The following is a 15,425-nucleotide window of genomic DNA, read 5'->3' on the forward strand; positions in this document are numbered from 1 at the left end:
AACTTCAGCAAATGGGTTGTGTATAATGAGGGAAAGTGGAAAGCAACATAGAGCATGTTGGCCAGGAATGCTCTTTTTTGTTGCTACCTGAGCTCATGTGATAGGGAAGAGTTTGTGAACAGAAATGGCTGGAAGATTTTTGAGAGTGCAATTTTCCACCAGAAAATGCTGGAACATTGAATGTGAATGTCAGATTTTGAACTAACTTCTTCCTCCAGGACAGATTTGAAACTCGCTCAGTTTTCAATACTAACCTGTTTGGCCTGAAGGCACCTTGCCAGGCTTTGCATATTTGCAGAGAACACTGCCACGCAAACTCCCTGGGACTGAGGATGGCAAGGCCGGCTCCCCCGGGCTGCCCACTTCACGGGCAGCCAGCTGATGAAAGAGTTGGGTGTCCTGAGAGTATAGTTACTTCAGTGTTTTCAGCATCTCGGCTTCCAACTTGCCAGCAGGGAGCCTGGAAACTCCAGGGGAGCTTCTGCTTCCCGGGTTTCTGCCATGGACTTGGCATCTGGGATCTGCAGGGCAAGGCTCTAGGCTCTCTGCAACTGCGGCTGCCAGCTCAGAAGCCCAGAAACCAACTGAAGTGGGACTTAAGTTGTCACAAAGGCCCCGGGTGTCTTAAGAAGAGCTAACTGAAGCTGGAGAGTTTTCCAGGATCTCTGCTGCAGATTTGGAAACCTGGAATAGGGTTAAAGTTAACTTGAAAGCCAACCAGTTAGGATTTTGTATTATTTTCTTCTAAATCATGTCATAGACATATTTAAAACTGGAGAAGAAATCATTCTCGTGGCCAGAAATTGCAGATCTTTGAACTACAGACTTGAAAGACAGGAAGGGTTTGATTTGGGCAAAAATGTATTTGTTTTATGAGAAAATACATCCCTTATCTAGGTGAAATTTGCAATGCAATAGAAATTTTGTTAGGGTAAGGGAACTAGTTCATTGATGTGAGAACTGAAGAATAGGAACAGACCAGTTCATCTGTAATGCTGTTGCTCTGTGATAACAAATTTATCTTTTTTTAAATAAAAGCAATTCACATGTTAGGAAGGGAGAGCATCTGTTCTTTTGACTGGCTTTGTCTGCCTCAGCGAATCAATCCACTGTTTTACACACCTTGGATCTCCTGTCCGTGTCCATTAAGGTCGGTCAGCAGGGACCAACCGTCCCATCCCTACTGGTCAGGAACCAAAATCTTCAGGTGGCTGGGAGCCATAAAGCAGAAACTGTCGCTTGGAGAGCTGAGGGTGGGAGAAGAGTGGCTCCAAGGAGAAGATGGCAATGGTCCTGCCGGAGGAGGGGTTGCTCTGCCCATGCAGCTCCTTAGGCAGTTTGGGGATTTGCCCTCGGCAGGTCCTGCTGGCTCCCTGTTTCTCAGCCCAGCTCTGTCACTGGTGATGCACTGCCACACGTGGTTATGGAGCTGAAGTAGGACCATGCTTGTGCCAGAGGCACGTATAATGTTTATAGATCTATTCAGAGATTAAAATATGTAAAGAAAAAACATCATGAAAGTGAAATTAGAAATAGAAAAATTGTCTACTGGGAAAAATAGAGGTGACTGCACAGTGTAGTAGAGCTGTTGGAGTGGCACTGAGTAGTCCTCTGATTTGAATGAAAAAACATTTTTTGCAGATTTTACTTTATCTATATATAGGTCCACCCAGAAAGTGTTTCCAAGAAGTTTACAAACGTCTTTTTAAATTATTATACTACTTTTTATTCAATAAGTTTATTCATTTGTTAAGCAAATTCTAGGTACCTGGAAATGAGATCTCTGGAATACCCGGAGGTAGAGGCTAAAAGAAGGCACTCTCCGCCAGGCTGGGAACCAGAGGACGTCTTCACCGAACTCAGCATTCCCCTGGGTACGTTCAGCCGCCCTGGGCCGGCGATGCCGCCCACTGCAATACCTAGAGCTTACAACAAGATGTCACTTTAACGCTGCTTGCTATATTTATTTTTCCGAACAGATGTGAGGAGCGTGAAGGAACAGGGTGTGTGACAGAGGGGTAGCTGTTGAAAGAAACGGGCTTTTGATAGTAGATCGTTGCTAATTTTGTTCGAGCTGAATGGCAAAACATAGCTGTTGAAGTCACTGATGAGATGAAATAAGTTCCCTTCAACTATATATGAAATATATGTGGAAAATAATTTGTGATTTAAAAGTCTTTGTTATTACAATATTGCTTATACTTTCAGTATAAGCAAAAGTATTGGTTTTATGGTGTAAACACTAATCCTGAGTAAAATACCTGGAAGAAGAACATCCTAAAGAGCAATCTGTGTAATTTAAGCATGAATTTACTGCTGAGAAGTACTATTGCTATTCTAGCCCTTGAGGTTACACAGTGAAACTTCCAATCAATATTATCTACAAGAAGATACATTTTTAAATGTGTATAATATCTAAGAGAGAAGTGGAAGGTGTATTTGCAATGCACAGGATTTTAAACTGCAGCTCAGTGTTGCAAAATTAGGGAAATCAGAAAAGTGAATCCAGGATTCAGTCTTCGTATCCATGTCATTTAACTAAACAGCACCTTTTCTCTTCGAAAACAAGTTTGTTGTAGAGGGAAAGGGTTTCAACTGACATTTTAATGTGATTCAGAATTTTTCAATAGGTGTGGAATTTGTGGTGCCAAGAACTGGGTTTTACTGCAAGCTCTGCGGACTCTTCTACACAAATGAAGAGACAGCAAAGACAAGTCACTGCAGAAGTACTGTTCACTACAAAAATCTTCAGGTAAAAACACACTTGAAGCTAGCTAACAGCTAGCTTATGGCGTGGATTGTGTGTAAGACATGATGCTACCAAAAGTTAGTTTTTGTGCTGTGGACAGAATTCAGACAAAGTGAAGTTTAGATAAGCAAAACGTTTCAGTAGTTCCAAATGCTTGCACACTAATTGCTCACTCCCAGATCCTTGAAATCAGCTTCTGGATCATAAATAAAATGGGGCCAGGTAATAATTTTATTTTCTCGTCTATATTTGGTCCTTGTCACTACCACAGCAGGCAGCTCAGATCTTTAGTTCTCTGTTCTTGAGGGTCCCAGACGTTTGTATCGCTAGAAGTGAGCCCAGCAGCAGCCCTTCTTATTTCTTAATTTCAGGAGCATTAAATATGCCAGTTGTTTAATAATGTTGCCAGACTTATTTTTGCATTCGTGTGAATTTCTGCAGCGTGTTGCAGCACGCAGCACTTTGTGACGCACAGGCTCTCCAAGGCGTCCCCTGTGACCCGCTGAAATCGCCTCACTGTGCTACAGAACAGCACGGCGGTTCAGCCTCCCAGAACACCACTGCTGGATAATTTCCACAGGGATACACAGAAGCATGTAATTGCTTGTATGGTTTCCACGAGCATACACCATAAGCGTATCAACACTTGACAGCAGCACGCAGAGACCACGGGTGCTGGCAGGTCAAGCAGAAGACCCTGCCTTTGTTACTTTCCAGATGCACAGCTGATCGTAACGGTCGTGGCAGCGTGAGCTGCCCTGTGCTGAGGACTCTTCAGCGGAGGTAGCCCTGCCTCTCGTCTCCTTGAGTCGCTGCCTGTGTGCAGGGTGTGTGCACCGCAGAAGACACTTTTGTTCGCAGTTGTTGGCATTCGCCTACTCTTGGCAGAAGGCATGAAAGAGCCAGGCTGCTGCTTCTTCCTCTGTTCCTTCCCTCTGCCCATAGTAAATGTTGGAGCTCTGCTTCTCTTCAAGTAACAGCTATCTTTCCCTAACTGGCTAGTAGTCATTGGCTTTTCCAGTGACACAGAGTCAAATCATTTCAATGGAAGAATTTTCTTCTTGACTTTTCCTGACATTACATAGCTGTAATCATACAGGGGCCTCCGGCTTTCAAAGATTGTGCCTGCAGAGCTGCGATGCTTGCTAATAATGGATCCTCCAAGTGTAAGCCTGAAAAACTGGTGCCCAGTTTGCGTGCCTTTTTTCGCTTGATACAAAAAAATCCAGAGGGATTCAGCAAAAGTGGCCCCACTCAGTGCAGACTGTGTATCCCATGCGACTCTGTCCCAGAGAAACTCGTGCTAAAGCAGAGATTGCAATTCCAGCCCCTGCCCCTGGCAACTGGTCCTGTGGGAAGAAGAGGGATTTTTCCATTTTCTAAGTTATTTTGTTAAAGTCATAGAAAAAAAAAAGTCCAACTAAAACTGAGTCAGTGAAAAAAACCTCTTTTTCTCCCCGTTAAGACGTTTCCCATGAGCACTGCGGTAGATATCTAATACTGACTCGAGATAAAACAACAAAGACCACAAAAGCTGTTAAAATTAAATCTGCCAGATATGGTAATGAAACAGACTGTTCTGTTGAGCCGTACCTCTTATCTCACTAAATGGAGGAAGTAAATGTCTCATCCAGCTTTTGCCCACTCAAGTGGAAGCTGAGCAAATTTTAAATAATTGCTCTGTACTACTAGAAACCTTTCAGTTGCAATAATGCTTATTTGTGCAAGAAATATCAGTCTTCTCCTACGACGATGCAATCTAATGAATGTATCCACCAACATAAGAACTACGGACTCTAACGTTTACTGTATGTGAAGCGACGGGACTGCTGCTGCAGACTGTCTTTCTGCTGTCTCGCCTACATGGCAGATACCGTTGTCCAGTGACAACGACGTTGTCCCAAATGCTCTCATGGCTATGAGTCTCTTCTAGTTGCTTTGCTACTTGTCATCTTTCATGTGGTCTCCTTGGAGCCATACCCAAAATACACGTTCGGTGTTTGGGTTTGAATGTGAAACTAAACAGTTTGTTTACCAGTTTTCTTCCAAAAGCCTTGCTGAGATTATGACAATTTTGTCTTGAAGTGAAATAGTCAACTTCATCTGAGCGTGGTGCCCTGTGAAGAACAGCGATCACTGAAAAAAATTCAGCTGTTTCTTTGTCAGCCTTGCAGACTTTTTTGTAATTTTCCATTCTCTTCAGCTTAATAACTGATTTTCTCAGGTGGTATTTATATCTACAGATCCACCGCGTTTTCCATGTCCAAAAAATCCATCATTTGGCTGTCCCTCCCACCACTACCACAAAAAGCTGTCAGTTGCATCTGGTGTAAGCTACCTTGGCAACTCAGTGCAGCATTTTATCCTGTTTTCCACTGGCTTTATGCAGTCTTCGTCAAAACTTGTGTTTAAATGAAAAAATACTTTTTCCTTGACTGTCACTTTATTATAAATTAGTCTGAATATCTGGTCTGTGAACTTCAAAACTGGTGTTTGTGGTACTCATGATAGCTGACAACGTCAGCTAAAGTTGGCGGATAAATCTCGGTCTTATTTTGGTGGGTAATCATTAAAAACCAAAAATGCATGGGTTATCTGATCCCGTGACAAGCGTTAGTGATTTATTGCAGTTCATGGTGTACGGATCACTTCTCCCAGCCTTTATGGGCCCTGTATCTCTGTACACTACTGTAGCATTTGCTCTGGCTTTCTGCCACATGGAATTTTGTACCCAGTAATCAAGACTAAGAGTTGTGTAATTTCCGTAGCCAAATCTCTATATTCAGAGTAACAAGGGTGCAGTCGTCGTTTTGTCACAGGTATGCCCGTTCATTACCGTTACCGAGCCCCCTTCAGATGTCCCTCTTACATCCAAAACTTGTATTTATGTGAGACAACCTGGCGGTCCTGACACAGCCCTTAAGTTTTTTTACATCCATTTCTTATTTCACCTCTTCCCCACGGATGCCAGAGAGTAAACTGTATTCTGGGGGAATCCTGCAAGTAGATAAAATTTTGCAGCGATGTTACGTGGTCTTTTCAAAACAAATCACAAAGAATAATCAGCTAGAAAAGAGAGTTTTATGATTCTAAAAATGTGCAGGTCAGTTATTCTTGCATGTGGTGTATGTGTAACTCATTAATAAGAACATCTCTACATTATTCTGTGGGAATTTCCCGTGTGTCATTCTAGACTAGCTGCTGCTGAAGAAGCTTCTTTCCACCCATTTCTAGGTCTGTTGACCTTGAATAAATACTTTGAGCACCAGTTTCAGACCCACACGAGCTCATCGTCCATTTTATGTGCAGCTCTGCCGACTCAGGGCACTGCCAGAAGGCTGAGACCCTCACTGGCGACATCCGTAATTTTAAATCACACTGAGTACTTAAAGTACCAAAGGACTTTATCTTAGAGAAACACAATAAATGTAAACACTCTAGCCAGACTGCTAAATTGTATTAATTATTACTGTGTTTGATTAGTCCCTTAAAACAAATGTTCTTGTGCAAAAAATGTATCTCTGAACTGGACATGCTGAAAATGTAATATGTATGCTTTAAATTGTGACTCAGAAACTGCATCTATTTTCTGACACGCCAATCTTACACCAGTGTAATTCAGTTGACTCAAGGGAGTTAGCTCCTGCCCTATAGCATATGGGAGTAGAGAGTTTGCAAGGAGAAAAGGTGAGGTCTAGTTACACAGGCTGATAGGGAGTCCTGGCCCTCCTGGTTCTGCCACCAGTCTCCCTTGTGGCACAGAGTAAATCACTGAACTTCTGAGGCTTTCCATGTATTAAGGTGGTTTGCCCGACACAGGTATATTTCCTGGCTCAAATTTTCACTAAAATGGGGCTTCTGTATGCTCTCTTCCCTTTTGAGATGCTGGGAGAGTGTGAGAGCTCTGAAAACAAATAAAACATCCTGTGTTTAATATTTTAAGTTTTGGTAATGATGCTTTGTTTTTGATGTGATTGCAGCGGTATCTGTCCCAGCTTGCAGAAGAGAGCCTGAAAATGAAGGAAGAAGGCAGCCATCTGCCTCAGGACGACACTGGCATTGTTCCTCACTTTGCGAAGAAAAAACTATGATGCAGATGAACTGGAAGAGCTATAATGAGTGAATGCTGATACCTTTTTTTTTTATTTCTATGATATAACTGTCAATTTGCACTGTACAGAGGAGGGGAAATAAAGAGCATGTTCCATGCATCTATGCCCAGAGTGCCATTAAAAACCAAAATGCCTGAAACTGTTTCCCACGGTGAAGCAATGCTGGCATATCTGTAAGAAGTGGAGCAATTCTTTCTCACACTCTGCGTGCTGGGAGTGGTTTCCTAGATTAAATCAGAATTCTCAGGGATTCTTAAAGTTTTAATTCTGATGTGACACATCAGGTCAGGCGGAGTATTTAGAAGCACTCAGCATCCTCCAGTGGACGCTGGAAGGAAAGGAGATGGGACTATAAATAGGCTTTATGTTGCTTAAAATATCTGCAGCCATTTCACCCATCGCCCCAGAGGGAAGCAGGATTCGCATAGGACATCTAAGGCCATTGTGCTAAAACTAGTCAGTAGATGGCATAATGCAAACCCCATCAGCATCCACCTCCGTGTGTCTTAGAGCTTGGTGAAATGACAAAATGTCTGTGTCGTTAAGCACCAACCGCACGCTGCCTGTGTTGTACAAACGCAGAGGGAGCCACAGTCTGTCCCAGGGACCTGACAGCCGGAGCCCGGCACAGCGGGAGCGGTCAAACGCGCGTGCTGGCAGCTGACCTGCTCTGGCTTTCAGCACTTCCCATGGTGTGATCGGGAAGTTCTGCAGGTACCGTTGTGTTTGAAGCTCTTCTTTCTGAGAATTCTAAAGGGTGCCAACTTTGAGTCTTACAGACTTGAAACTCTCACGAGAGGCTTTTTAAAGTGCCACGTGTTCGGACCATGTCTCTTTTAGACATTTTATTCGAGATCCTTGCTTTTGGGGTCTTTTTGTTTTCTTTCAAGCTTGCTTTTCCTCAGCTTGGCAACGTTGAATTTTCATGGTTTTCATGGAAAGATGCCAGACTTTTAATATTGTTTTTGTATTTTATTTCCCTGAATTTTTCAAGGCGAATACAACTGATGGCTCGCAGAGTGCTGCACTGAGAACACAGGATGCACCAGCAGCTCTGGCATTATTATGAGCTATTGTTTCTGCGCAGTTGTTGCTTAGGATTTTGCAAAGTCCCTTTGAAATGCACTGTAAAAGTTTCTGGTTCATTTCAATAGGGCTTTGTGTAGTGAAGTGAATACGTATGCAAACCATTGCCAGAATTGATCCCGGAGTTATGCTTTTATAAAATGGCCCACGCAATCTAGACGGATGGAGATTTGCAGATGTATTTCCATTCTTTGCCTGACTCTAATATTCATCGCAGTATGTTCTGTAAAAATTGCTGGTGCTGGATGTCCTGTTTAGATGCTGTCCAGAGGAAGTAGTTTCCCAGAAGGTTCTAGCCATCCCTAAAAATGCCAAAATATTGCAAAGGGGCAAAATTGCCAAAACTGCTTCCACCAAAGTATTCGTTCCATTATGTCTTGTGCCAGCAGCCATGCTCATTCTCTGCGGTAGCCAGGCAGTGTGTCTCAGAGGTGCCTGGTGTTCTTGCCTGAAGCCCTGTTCCATTTCATGGCCTGTGCTTTCCATTCGTTTTTACCAGAGGTGGGTTCAGATTTCATATTTGGAATTCCTGCTTCTCAAAAGTTGAGGGATTCTTTGCCTCCCAGATTCAGACATGGCCTATCCAAAAGACAAGGGGAAATGAAAAACATTACAGCCTAAATCCTCCTTTGTCCAGACTTGAAGTATGTTAAGACTTGGGTCCATCTGTCATTTAAAACAGCTTTTTCTTGCTTGTTGTTTTTCCCTATGGAAAAAAAAATTGCAAACCAGGTATTTTTCCTTCAAGGGCTGGGTTTTTCTGTGACTGTTTGTTTTTTCAAATTGCAGTGAAATTTGAGCACAGGGCTGTTAGGGCGAGAGCTTGTATTGCAAGCTGTAAGATTACAAAAATGGCAGTAAAGATTGTGCAATTGTCTTCTAAAGCACAGCTCCCAAGCTGGTCGTGTATCATCTTAATATGAAGTTCCCTTCGTGCCCTTCAGCACAATCTGCGTGCAAGGGAAGGAAATCACTACAAACGCAAGCATCGGATCTTTGAAGCTCACCCTGCTATCAAACCGGGGCTCTCACCGGCCTGATGGGAGCTTGTTAGACCATGTGGTTAGGCTTAATTGGATGTGAGACATAGCTGACTGTATATCAAAGTCATGCGCCTCCAGCAACTTTATCCCCAGGTAACCTCAAATGAGAAAAGTATCACTGTTATTATTCTTTATTTGTATTGCAGTAGAAGCTACGGGTCCACTGCCTTTATTATAGGCATGGCACAAATCCACAACAAAGACTTTCCCAGGCCAAAGAGCTTTAAATCAGACTTTCCGAGAACAGACGACAGGTGGATACAGGCAGGCAGGGAAAGCAGTAGGTAACTATGAGATTTTGACTGGCAGCAGCAGAATAATTAAAATGAGTGTTTACCCAGGGGCTTATTTTTGGCTTTATGGGAGATGATTCAAGCTACCTTCCCCCTCCTCTGGTTCTGAACCAGGTTCACTCCCATTATTCACAGCTTGCATGTTTAACCTCCTTTGTTTTCCTGGCCAGCTGCATTAGACATGCAAAATCCCTTCTTGAGAGGGTGGCTGGAGCCTCGACCAAGGCTCACTAGGACCTGTCCTGGCACCAGATGCCTTCGTTGGGTCATGGGTCTGGGCCCTTGGTCGCCACCGAGGCAGGAGGAGGCTCCGGACGGCGTCTCTGCCCTCTGCAGCTTCCTCTTCTGGAGGTGGATGGCTCAGGTGAGCGCTGCGGCTGCAGGGCCCGGCCCTGCACACGGGATCAGCCCCAGATGTCTGTAGAGGCGGTTTGGGCACCCCATCCTTTTGGGCTCTGTCCTGACGCAACAGCAACCTGCAAAACCCCAGGGGTGGCCAAATGGGCAGTTCCCCTGCCGAGAAGGTCCTTTCTCCCCCTAAAATTCAGTATTTGAAAGCAGTTAAAAGCAATCCCAAGTCTCAGCTAGCTCCTCGTGATGCCTGTGATCAGTTTTCAGCCTGATGCACTTTGAGAACGCGGAGATAATCTCCTTCCCTCTCCAGCAGGCCATCATGCAATGCTGACAGGCACTCCACTCCTCAACTTCTCGCTACTACCTATTCTGCTGAGGAAGAAGGCCACTGTAGGCAGCCGCTTACCTTTCTCAGCTTGTGTAAAAATGTGTTGTTTCTTTTGGTTTATTATATTTAAAATATTGACTTTTTTTTTAGTTGGCATAATTCATCATCACTATAATCCACGCTGTTTATTAATACATAAATATATGTATATAGCACAAAGCAGGCTCAGGTCTAGCCAAACAAATACTGATATTTAAAAAGGAGCTTCCTTAATATATACAAACCATTTCAACATATCTCAACCAAAGACTGCACTTTTTGAATAGGGACTATGTTTTTCATCTTTGTGAAATCTGTATTGATCTCAAATAGTCTTTAATGTCAATCTGCAACTTAGTTTCTTTGAAGTAAAAAATAAAAGAATTAAACATTTTCCCCATGAGATTAGACAAAATTTCATATTGGCTTTAACACTAAATTAGTGTTAGGCTGGTTTTATTCAGGGTTTTTCTGTTCTCTAAGGGTTAAGGCTGTGATTTGTTAAATTATACTTGAACTGGACCAGATGTACTATTTATTGAGCTTATATAATCTTGTTAATTTAAGTTTTGGCTTGTAAACAGTTGGAATTTGTTAGTACTTGTGTAATTATGTAGGAACTGTCACCAATATTAACTGATCTGTGTAACTGATTGCAAAGTGTTTCAATTCGTGTTTCTTAAAAAGAAAGATTTTAATAAAGAGAACTATAAAGCATACACATTGGTGGGCAATTGTCCCAGCAACAATATGTTTCTAGCTTCCCAGGGGTCGATTAAAAATCAAAATTAATAAAAGGTAGTTTGGGGGGTAAAAAGGAAGCAGGAGGCCAAAATGTTTACTTTTAAATATGATTTCTAGAAGTTGTGATTCTTACCAGGTAGCTCCTGCTGTACAGATTGTGAGTGATTGCCATCGCCTGGTGCTGAAGCTGAAGGGAACACAGCGGTTCACTCTGTGATTATTATTAATTGTTATTACCCCCTCCTGTCCTTCTAGATATGTCCTCACTTCCCTTTTTCTCTTTATTTCTGAACGAACTGAGTAAGCTCTGTGTCCCCACTGGCTTTTCTCTGTCTCCATTCAAGTTGTCTTCTCATCCTTCTGAAAGCACCGTATAAAAGCATCCCCAGCCAAGAACGTTCTCCACCTCATCTCAACCTAAGTCCCCCTGGTTGCCTGTTTACCCTCTTTCCCTTCTTCACTCCCTCTGCCAATTTTTCTTCTTTTCAGCAGACTGTCCTCCCCGGTGCCCTCCCAGCTCCACAGAGACCTTTCCCGCTCCCTGTCCTTCTCCCTGGCTCACCTCCATCGACAGCAACCATAACTCCTGGGAGGAAACACCCAGCCTGCCTCAGGGTGATACAAAGATGTGCTTGTACGCAGTAGTTAAAGAATGCAATGAGGACAAAAGCCGAGGGGAAACCTCAGCACCAGCTTTGATGAATTCACTCAGCAGAAAACGTGAGGAGGAAGACTGAGACAAGACAATGTCCTGTCCATGTGCAAGGCAGGGCACGGCGCACCACCAGAGCATGAGCTGCGCTTCTGCCGACTGCTGAGGGAGGGAAACGGGTCCGTCTGCCCCACTGAACGGCTGGGGAAATGGTCATGAGCAAAAACACTGGCACTCGGGTTTTCTGACTCCCCAGCTCCATTAAATCAGTGCTTTTGTGTCTCTGTAAGTAACTGTTTTGCAGCTGAGGCTCACATGTAATGTATTTTAAGCACAAATGGTTTCGGTTCTTCTGTCCTGGATGTACTGAAACCATTGTATGTGTGATTTTGGTACCATCTCATCACAGCTATGAATCTGACTCATTCTAGAAGTCAGGCAAATCAATTTTGTAAGTGTTAACTTGGCATCATCTCTCCGTAAGAAAAAAATCCAAACTGTGGTGCTCAAAACATAACGAGTTTCCAGTCCAGATTTCGTCACCCTTGATTTTCTTGGTGGAAGGGGGAACTCGGGCACGAAAGACTTCGCGAGTGAACACCAGCCCGCACCCAAACACCAGCCTGGCCTTCCGACGCAGGGCTGTCCCCGACCTCCCTTGGACAGCCCGGCTGCAGCCCCGCCGTCCTGCCCCAGCGGCAGAGCGGCCCGGGCCAAGGCTGCCCGAAGGCAGGAGCCCTCCCTGGGAAGCGGGCAGGGCTGTGGGGGGCCGGGCTCGGCACTGCCTGCCCCAGAGTGGGTGCTGCGGAGCTCCCACGCTGCCCTGACGCAGACGCCGACGTGAGGGCGGCCCGAGAGGACAGGTTGGCCTTTGCTGACTTTTCTACATCCGACCCCGCCAATCCCCGCTTATCTATGTCAATATTTTGAGCACTCCTGGTGTGCTCGCTGCAGGGGAGCGGTGGGGCCACCAGGACCCCTCGTCCACGCTGTGAAGATGGTGTCCCCAGGGCTCACCTGCAGCTGCGTCAGCCTGCTGCAGGGTCAGATGCCCGCAGTGATTAAAGCCAGCGAGCTCCCTCCTGTCAGTTCAGCGCTTGCTCTGCTTGAACGGCCGTCTGTCGGGAGCAGCGTCTAGCTGCCAGGGGTAGCTTCGTTGAATATGAAACAGGAACATACGTCAGTTTTTAATTAACTGGGTCAGACCTGAATGAGCGGGCATGTCCAGGAGCTTTTTGTGAACTAGAAAGCCGCGTAGGGCAGGCTGAATCCAGCCTATTAAACGTTTAAATAATTGCCAGGCAGGGTCTTGGCCAATGCTCCTCAAGGTAAGGCAAGTATCAGCGGCACAGCCCCGGGTCAGGAGGCAGCGTTTCCAGCCTGGTTTCTTCCTGGTGCCTGAGAAACGAAGGTTCCTGGGTATAACCTGTTCCCCCCTTATTCCTGAGCCTTGTTTGAGGATGCGCAGATTAGTTCCACCTTCCTTAAACATAGTCTTGGTATCTTTAAAGGCCACAGGAAGCCTGTTTTGTTTGCAGGTTTCTTCTCCGGCTAGGCGGTGTTTGCATTGCACCTGGTTTATCTTTGGCAGATAGCAAGGTGTTCTTGGCAGCACGCTTTCACCTTGAGCTCGGGGCGTGTAGGCACGCTGTGTTTTGCACACCTGTGGCGGGGAGCTAGGGAGAATTTGCCTGTTTGTATCACCGCTGAGATGTTAAAACCAGTTTCACAGCAGTGCTTTGCGGAGGTCCTGGCTCTCGAGGCGTGGGCGCGCTGGAGGGCAGCTTGCACGCGTGGGCACGCGTGTGCACGAGCAGGACTTGCGCTGCCTGGCAGGGACTTTAGCGCTAAGCAGTTGGCAACCGGACACGTCTCGCCAACATTATAGTCTCAAGTAATACCATTCTGGTGTGTGCCCAAGCTGAGTTTCCAACCTCCTTGTTTACCCTGTTGGCTATCGCTTCCCGCAGCACTCCGTGTGCAGGTACGAGCCGTGCTGGCCAGCTTGCTGAGCCACTGGCTGCACCCAGGCGTACACGGGAACTGGGATCGGTGTTCCCCAAGGTGACCTTGCCGCAAAGCCCAGGGTCTCTGGAAGCAAGGTAGCCCTTAAACAGGCATGCTGGTAACAGATTTGGCTGAGTAAGAAGAAAGTCCGCTGAGATGAACAGGAAGAGCAGCCCAGGGCTGTCCTGATGCTGATGGGGATCAGCACCACCCCGGCTGGGCTATTCCAGTGCCTGTTTCCATCTGACAGCGACTGGGAAAGATTAACTCCGTCAGGCAGGATATGCTAGATATTAGTCTGCCAACGGCTCAGCAAGGCAGCCAAGATGCTGTAAACAATCCCAGAAGACTTCTCCTTCATTTTCTCTCACAGATTAGCCTGGTTGTGGGTCAAGGGGGGGGACAAGGGGTATTTTAGTGAGGCAGGGTAGGGATTTGCCAATAGACGTTCCCCTCCTGCGCCAGGCGCAGAAGGAAGCCCAGCTGCTGCAGAGGCAGATGGAGACCTGGCAGCGCCCTGTGTGACTGACGCTGGGCTGTGAATGAAACAGACCCAAAAGGTCTGAAATAAATCGGTAGGACTGTGTTCACGGGCATTTCCCACCAGCAAGCTGAGGTCCCCGTGACTGAATGTTGGTGGGCTGTGCGTTACCTGCTCCTCTGTTTTTCTCTGCCTGCAAAGGCAGACGCTGATTCACGAGCTGCTGCTCTTCAGCCATCAGCATGTCTCTTCCCAAACCCCCTCCATGGGGTCTGATCCCAAAACCAGCAGTAAGAGCCTGGTTGAACTAAGGGCTATTTGAGCCTTAAGGTAAGTTAAGTACCTGCTTAAAACAGCATCAAATGCAAGCAGTGCCTAGCAGTGTGAGCTGCCTGTCCAGGGAAATGAAAAGAAAGCCTGAAGTGAAAGAAACCCATCAGAAATACGGTTTGGGTGCGTTTGCCCTAGGAGCCGTTCCATCTCTTTCCACTCAGAGTATGTTCACACCATAGCCAGGAATGGCATGAACTCACCTCCACAAATTACCTCTTGTCAGCCCAGCAGAGTGGGAAGCAAATCTTGTTTGCTTAAACCACCGCACAGGTGGCCTCAGCAAGCAGACGTTGGCTCAGGGGGAGCAGGGGAGGGGTGTGCACAGGGAGGTGGTGTGGGTCGGCTGGCACACGATAGCTGCCGCTGCTGCAGTGTCTTCATCGCCTGTGATTGCGTGAACACGTGTGAAGATGCAGATGGTACAAAGCAGAGCGGTGCTTACGAGGTTGTTGAAGCTCACATCTGCTCTCATTTTGTCCTGGAGGCTTTCAGCAAATCCCACCTGCTGAACCAACAAAGAATCATTTTCCTGAAATTCAAGGGACCAAGCCCAGTATTCAACCTTGCCCAGTGCCCTTCTATGATCTTGTGTAGCCTTTGAATTCCTCTTTACCTGCAAGAGGTTTACTACAGTGCAAAACGAGCTTCTGGAGCAGAAAGACACTCCTTTCTAAGGGGATATGGGTTGTTGAGGCTCCAGGTCTTCCGCCTTCAAAGACTAAGTCTTCAAGGTTTTCATAGGTTGCTAAAATATTCTTTTCCCACCGCTTTCCTCATGTCAGCATTTTTAGAGCTCCCGTGCGTTGCGGCTGCTGTCGTTATGTAAGGATTTATGAATGGCTGCAAAGTTCAAAGGCAACCCCAAGCCCTGAAAAGCCAGCAGTCAGCCCAAGCCCTGCCCCGTTTCCCAAGAAGTTGCTTGCCAGCTATTTCTTTTTCCAACTTTTTTTTTTTATTATTAGCCAGCAAACTTTACGATCTCTTTAGTCGCCTCTCATTTTTTTAAGCATTTAAGTTGCACTAGTTTCATGTTTTCAAATCTTTCGTCCACAACCTTGAGGGCTAGGGACCTACTTTGTTTATAAATGAAAGCTACAATTCCCTTGTTTCAAGAAGCTGGGATTTTAGGATACATTCCCCAAAGCATAGAAGTTGTGATAAAATCACAGGAGTTGCCAGCAGTACACAGAGTCTTCTCTGTTTG

The 15,425-nt window shown here is 45.6% G+C and overlaps 1 protein-coding gene across 2 annotated transcripts in view; it reads left to right on the forward strand.

The window, feature by feature from the left end:
- RBM20 (RNA binding motif protein 20) overlaps window positions 1-10,723 on the forward strand; it is a 109,570-nt gene extending 98,847 nt beyond the window's left edge. For both annotated transcript variants that reach the window (XM_075423724.1, XM_075423723.1), the window contains 3 exons: window positions 1,755-1,874; window positions 2,631-2,752; window positions 6,730-10,723. In XM_075423724.1, the coding sequence (XP_075279839.1) occupies window positions 1,755-1,874; window positions 2,631-2,752; window positions 6,730-6,840 (353 nt within the window). In that variant the 3' untranslated portion in view covers window positions 6,841-10,723. The remainder of the gene's footprint in view (window positions 1-1,754; window positions 1,875-2,630; window positions 2,753-6,729) is intronic.
- The last annotated feature ends 4,702 nt before the right edge of the window (window positions 10,724-15,425 follow it).

The sequence above is a fragment of the Opisthocomus hoazin genome, chromosome 6 (genome assembly GCF_030867145.1).
Source record: "Opisthocomus hoazin isolate bOpiHoa1 chromosome 6, bOpiHoa1.hap1, whole genome shotgun sequence".
Taxonomy (NCBI): Eukaryota; Metazoa; Chordata; class Aves; order Opisthocomiformes; family Opisthocomidae; genus Opisthocomus; species Opisthocomus hoazin.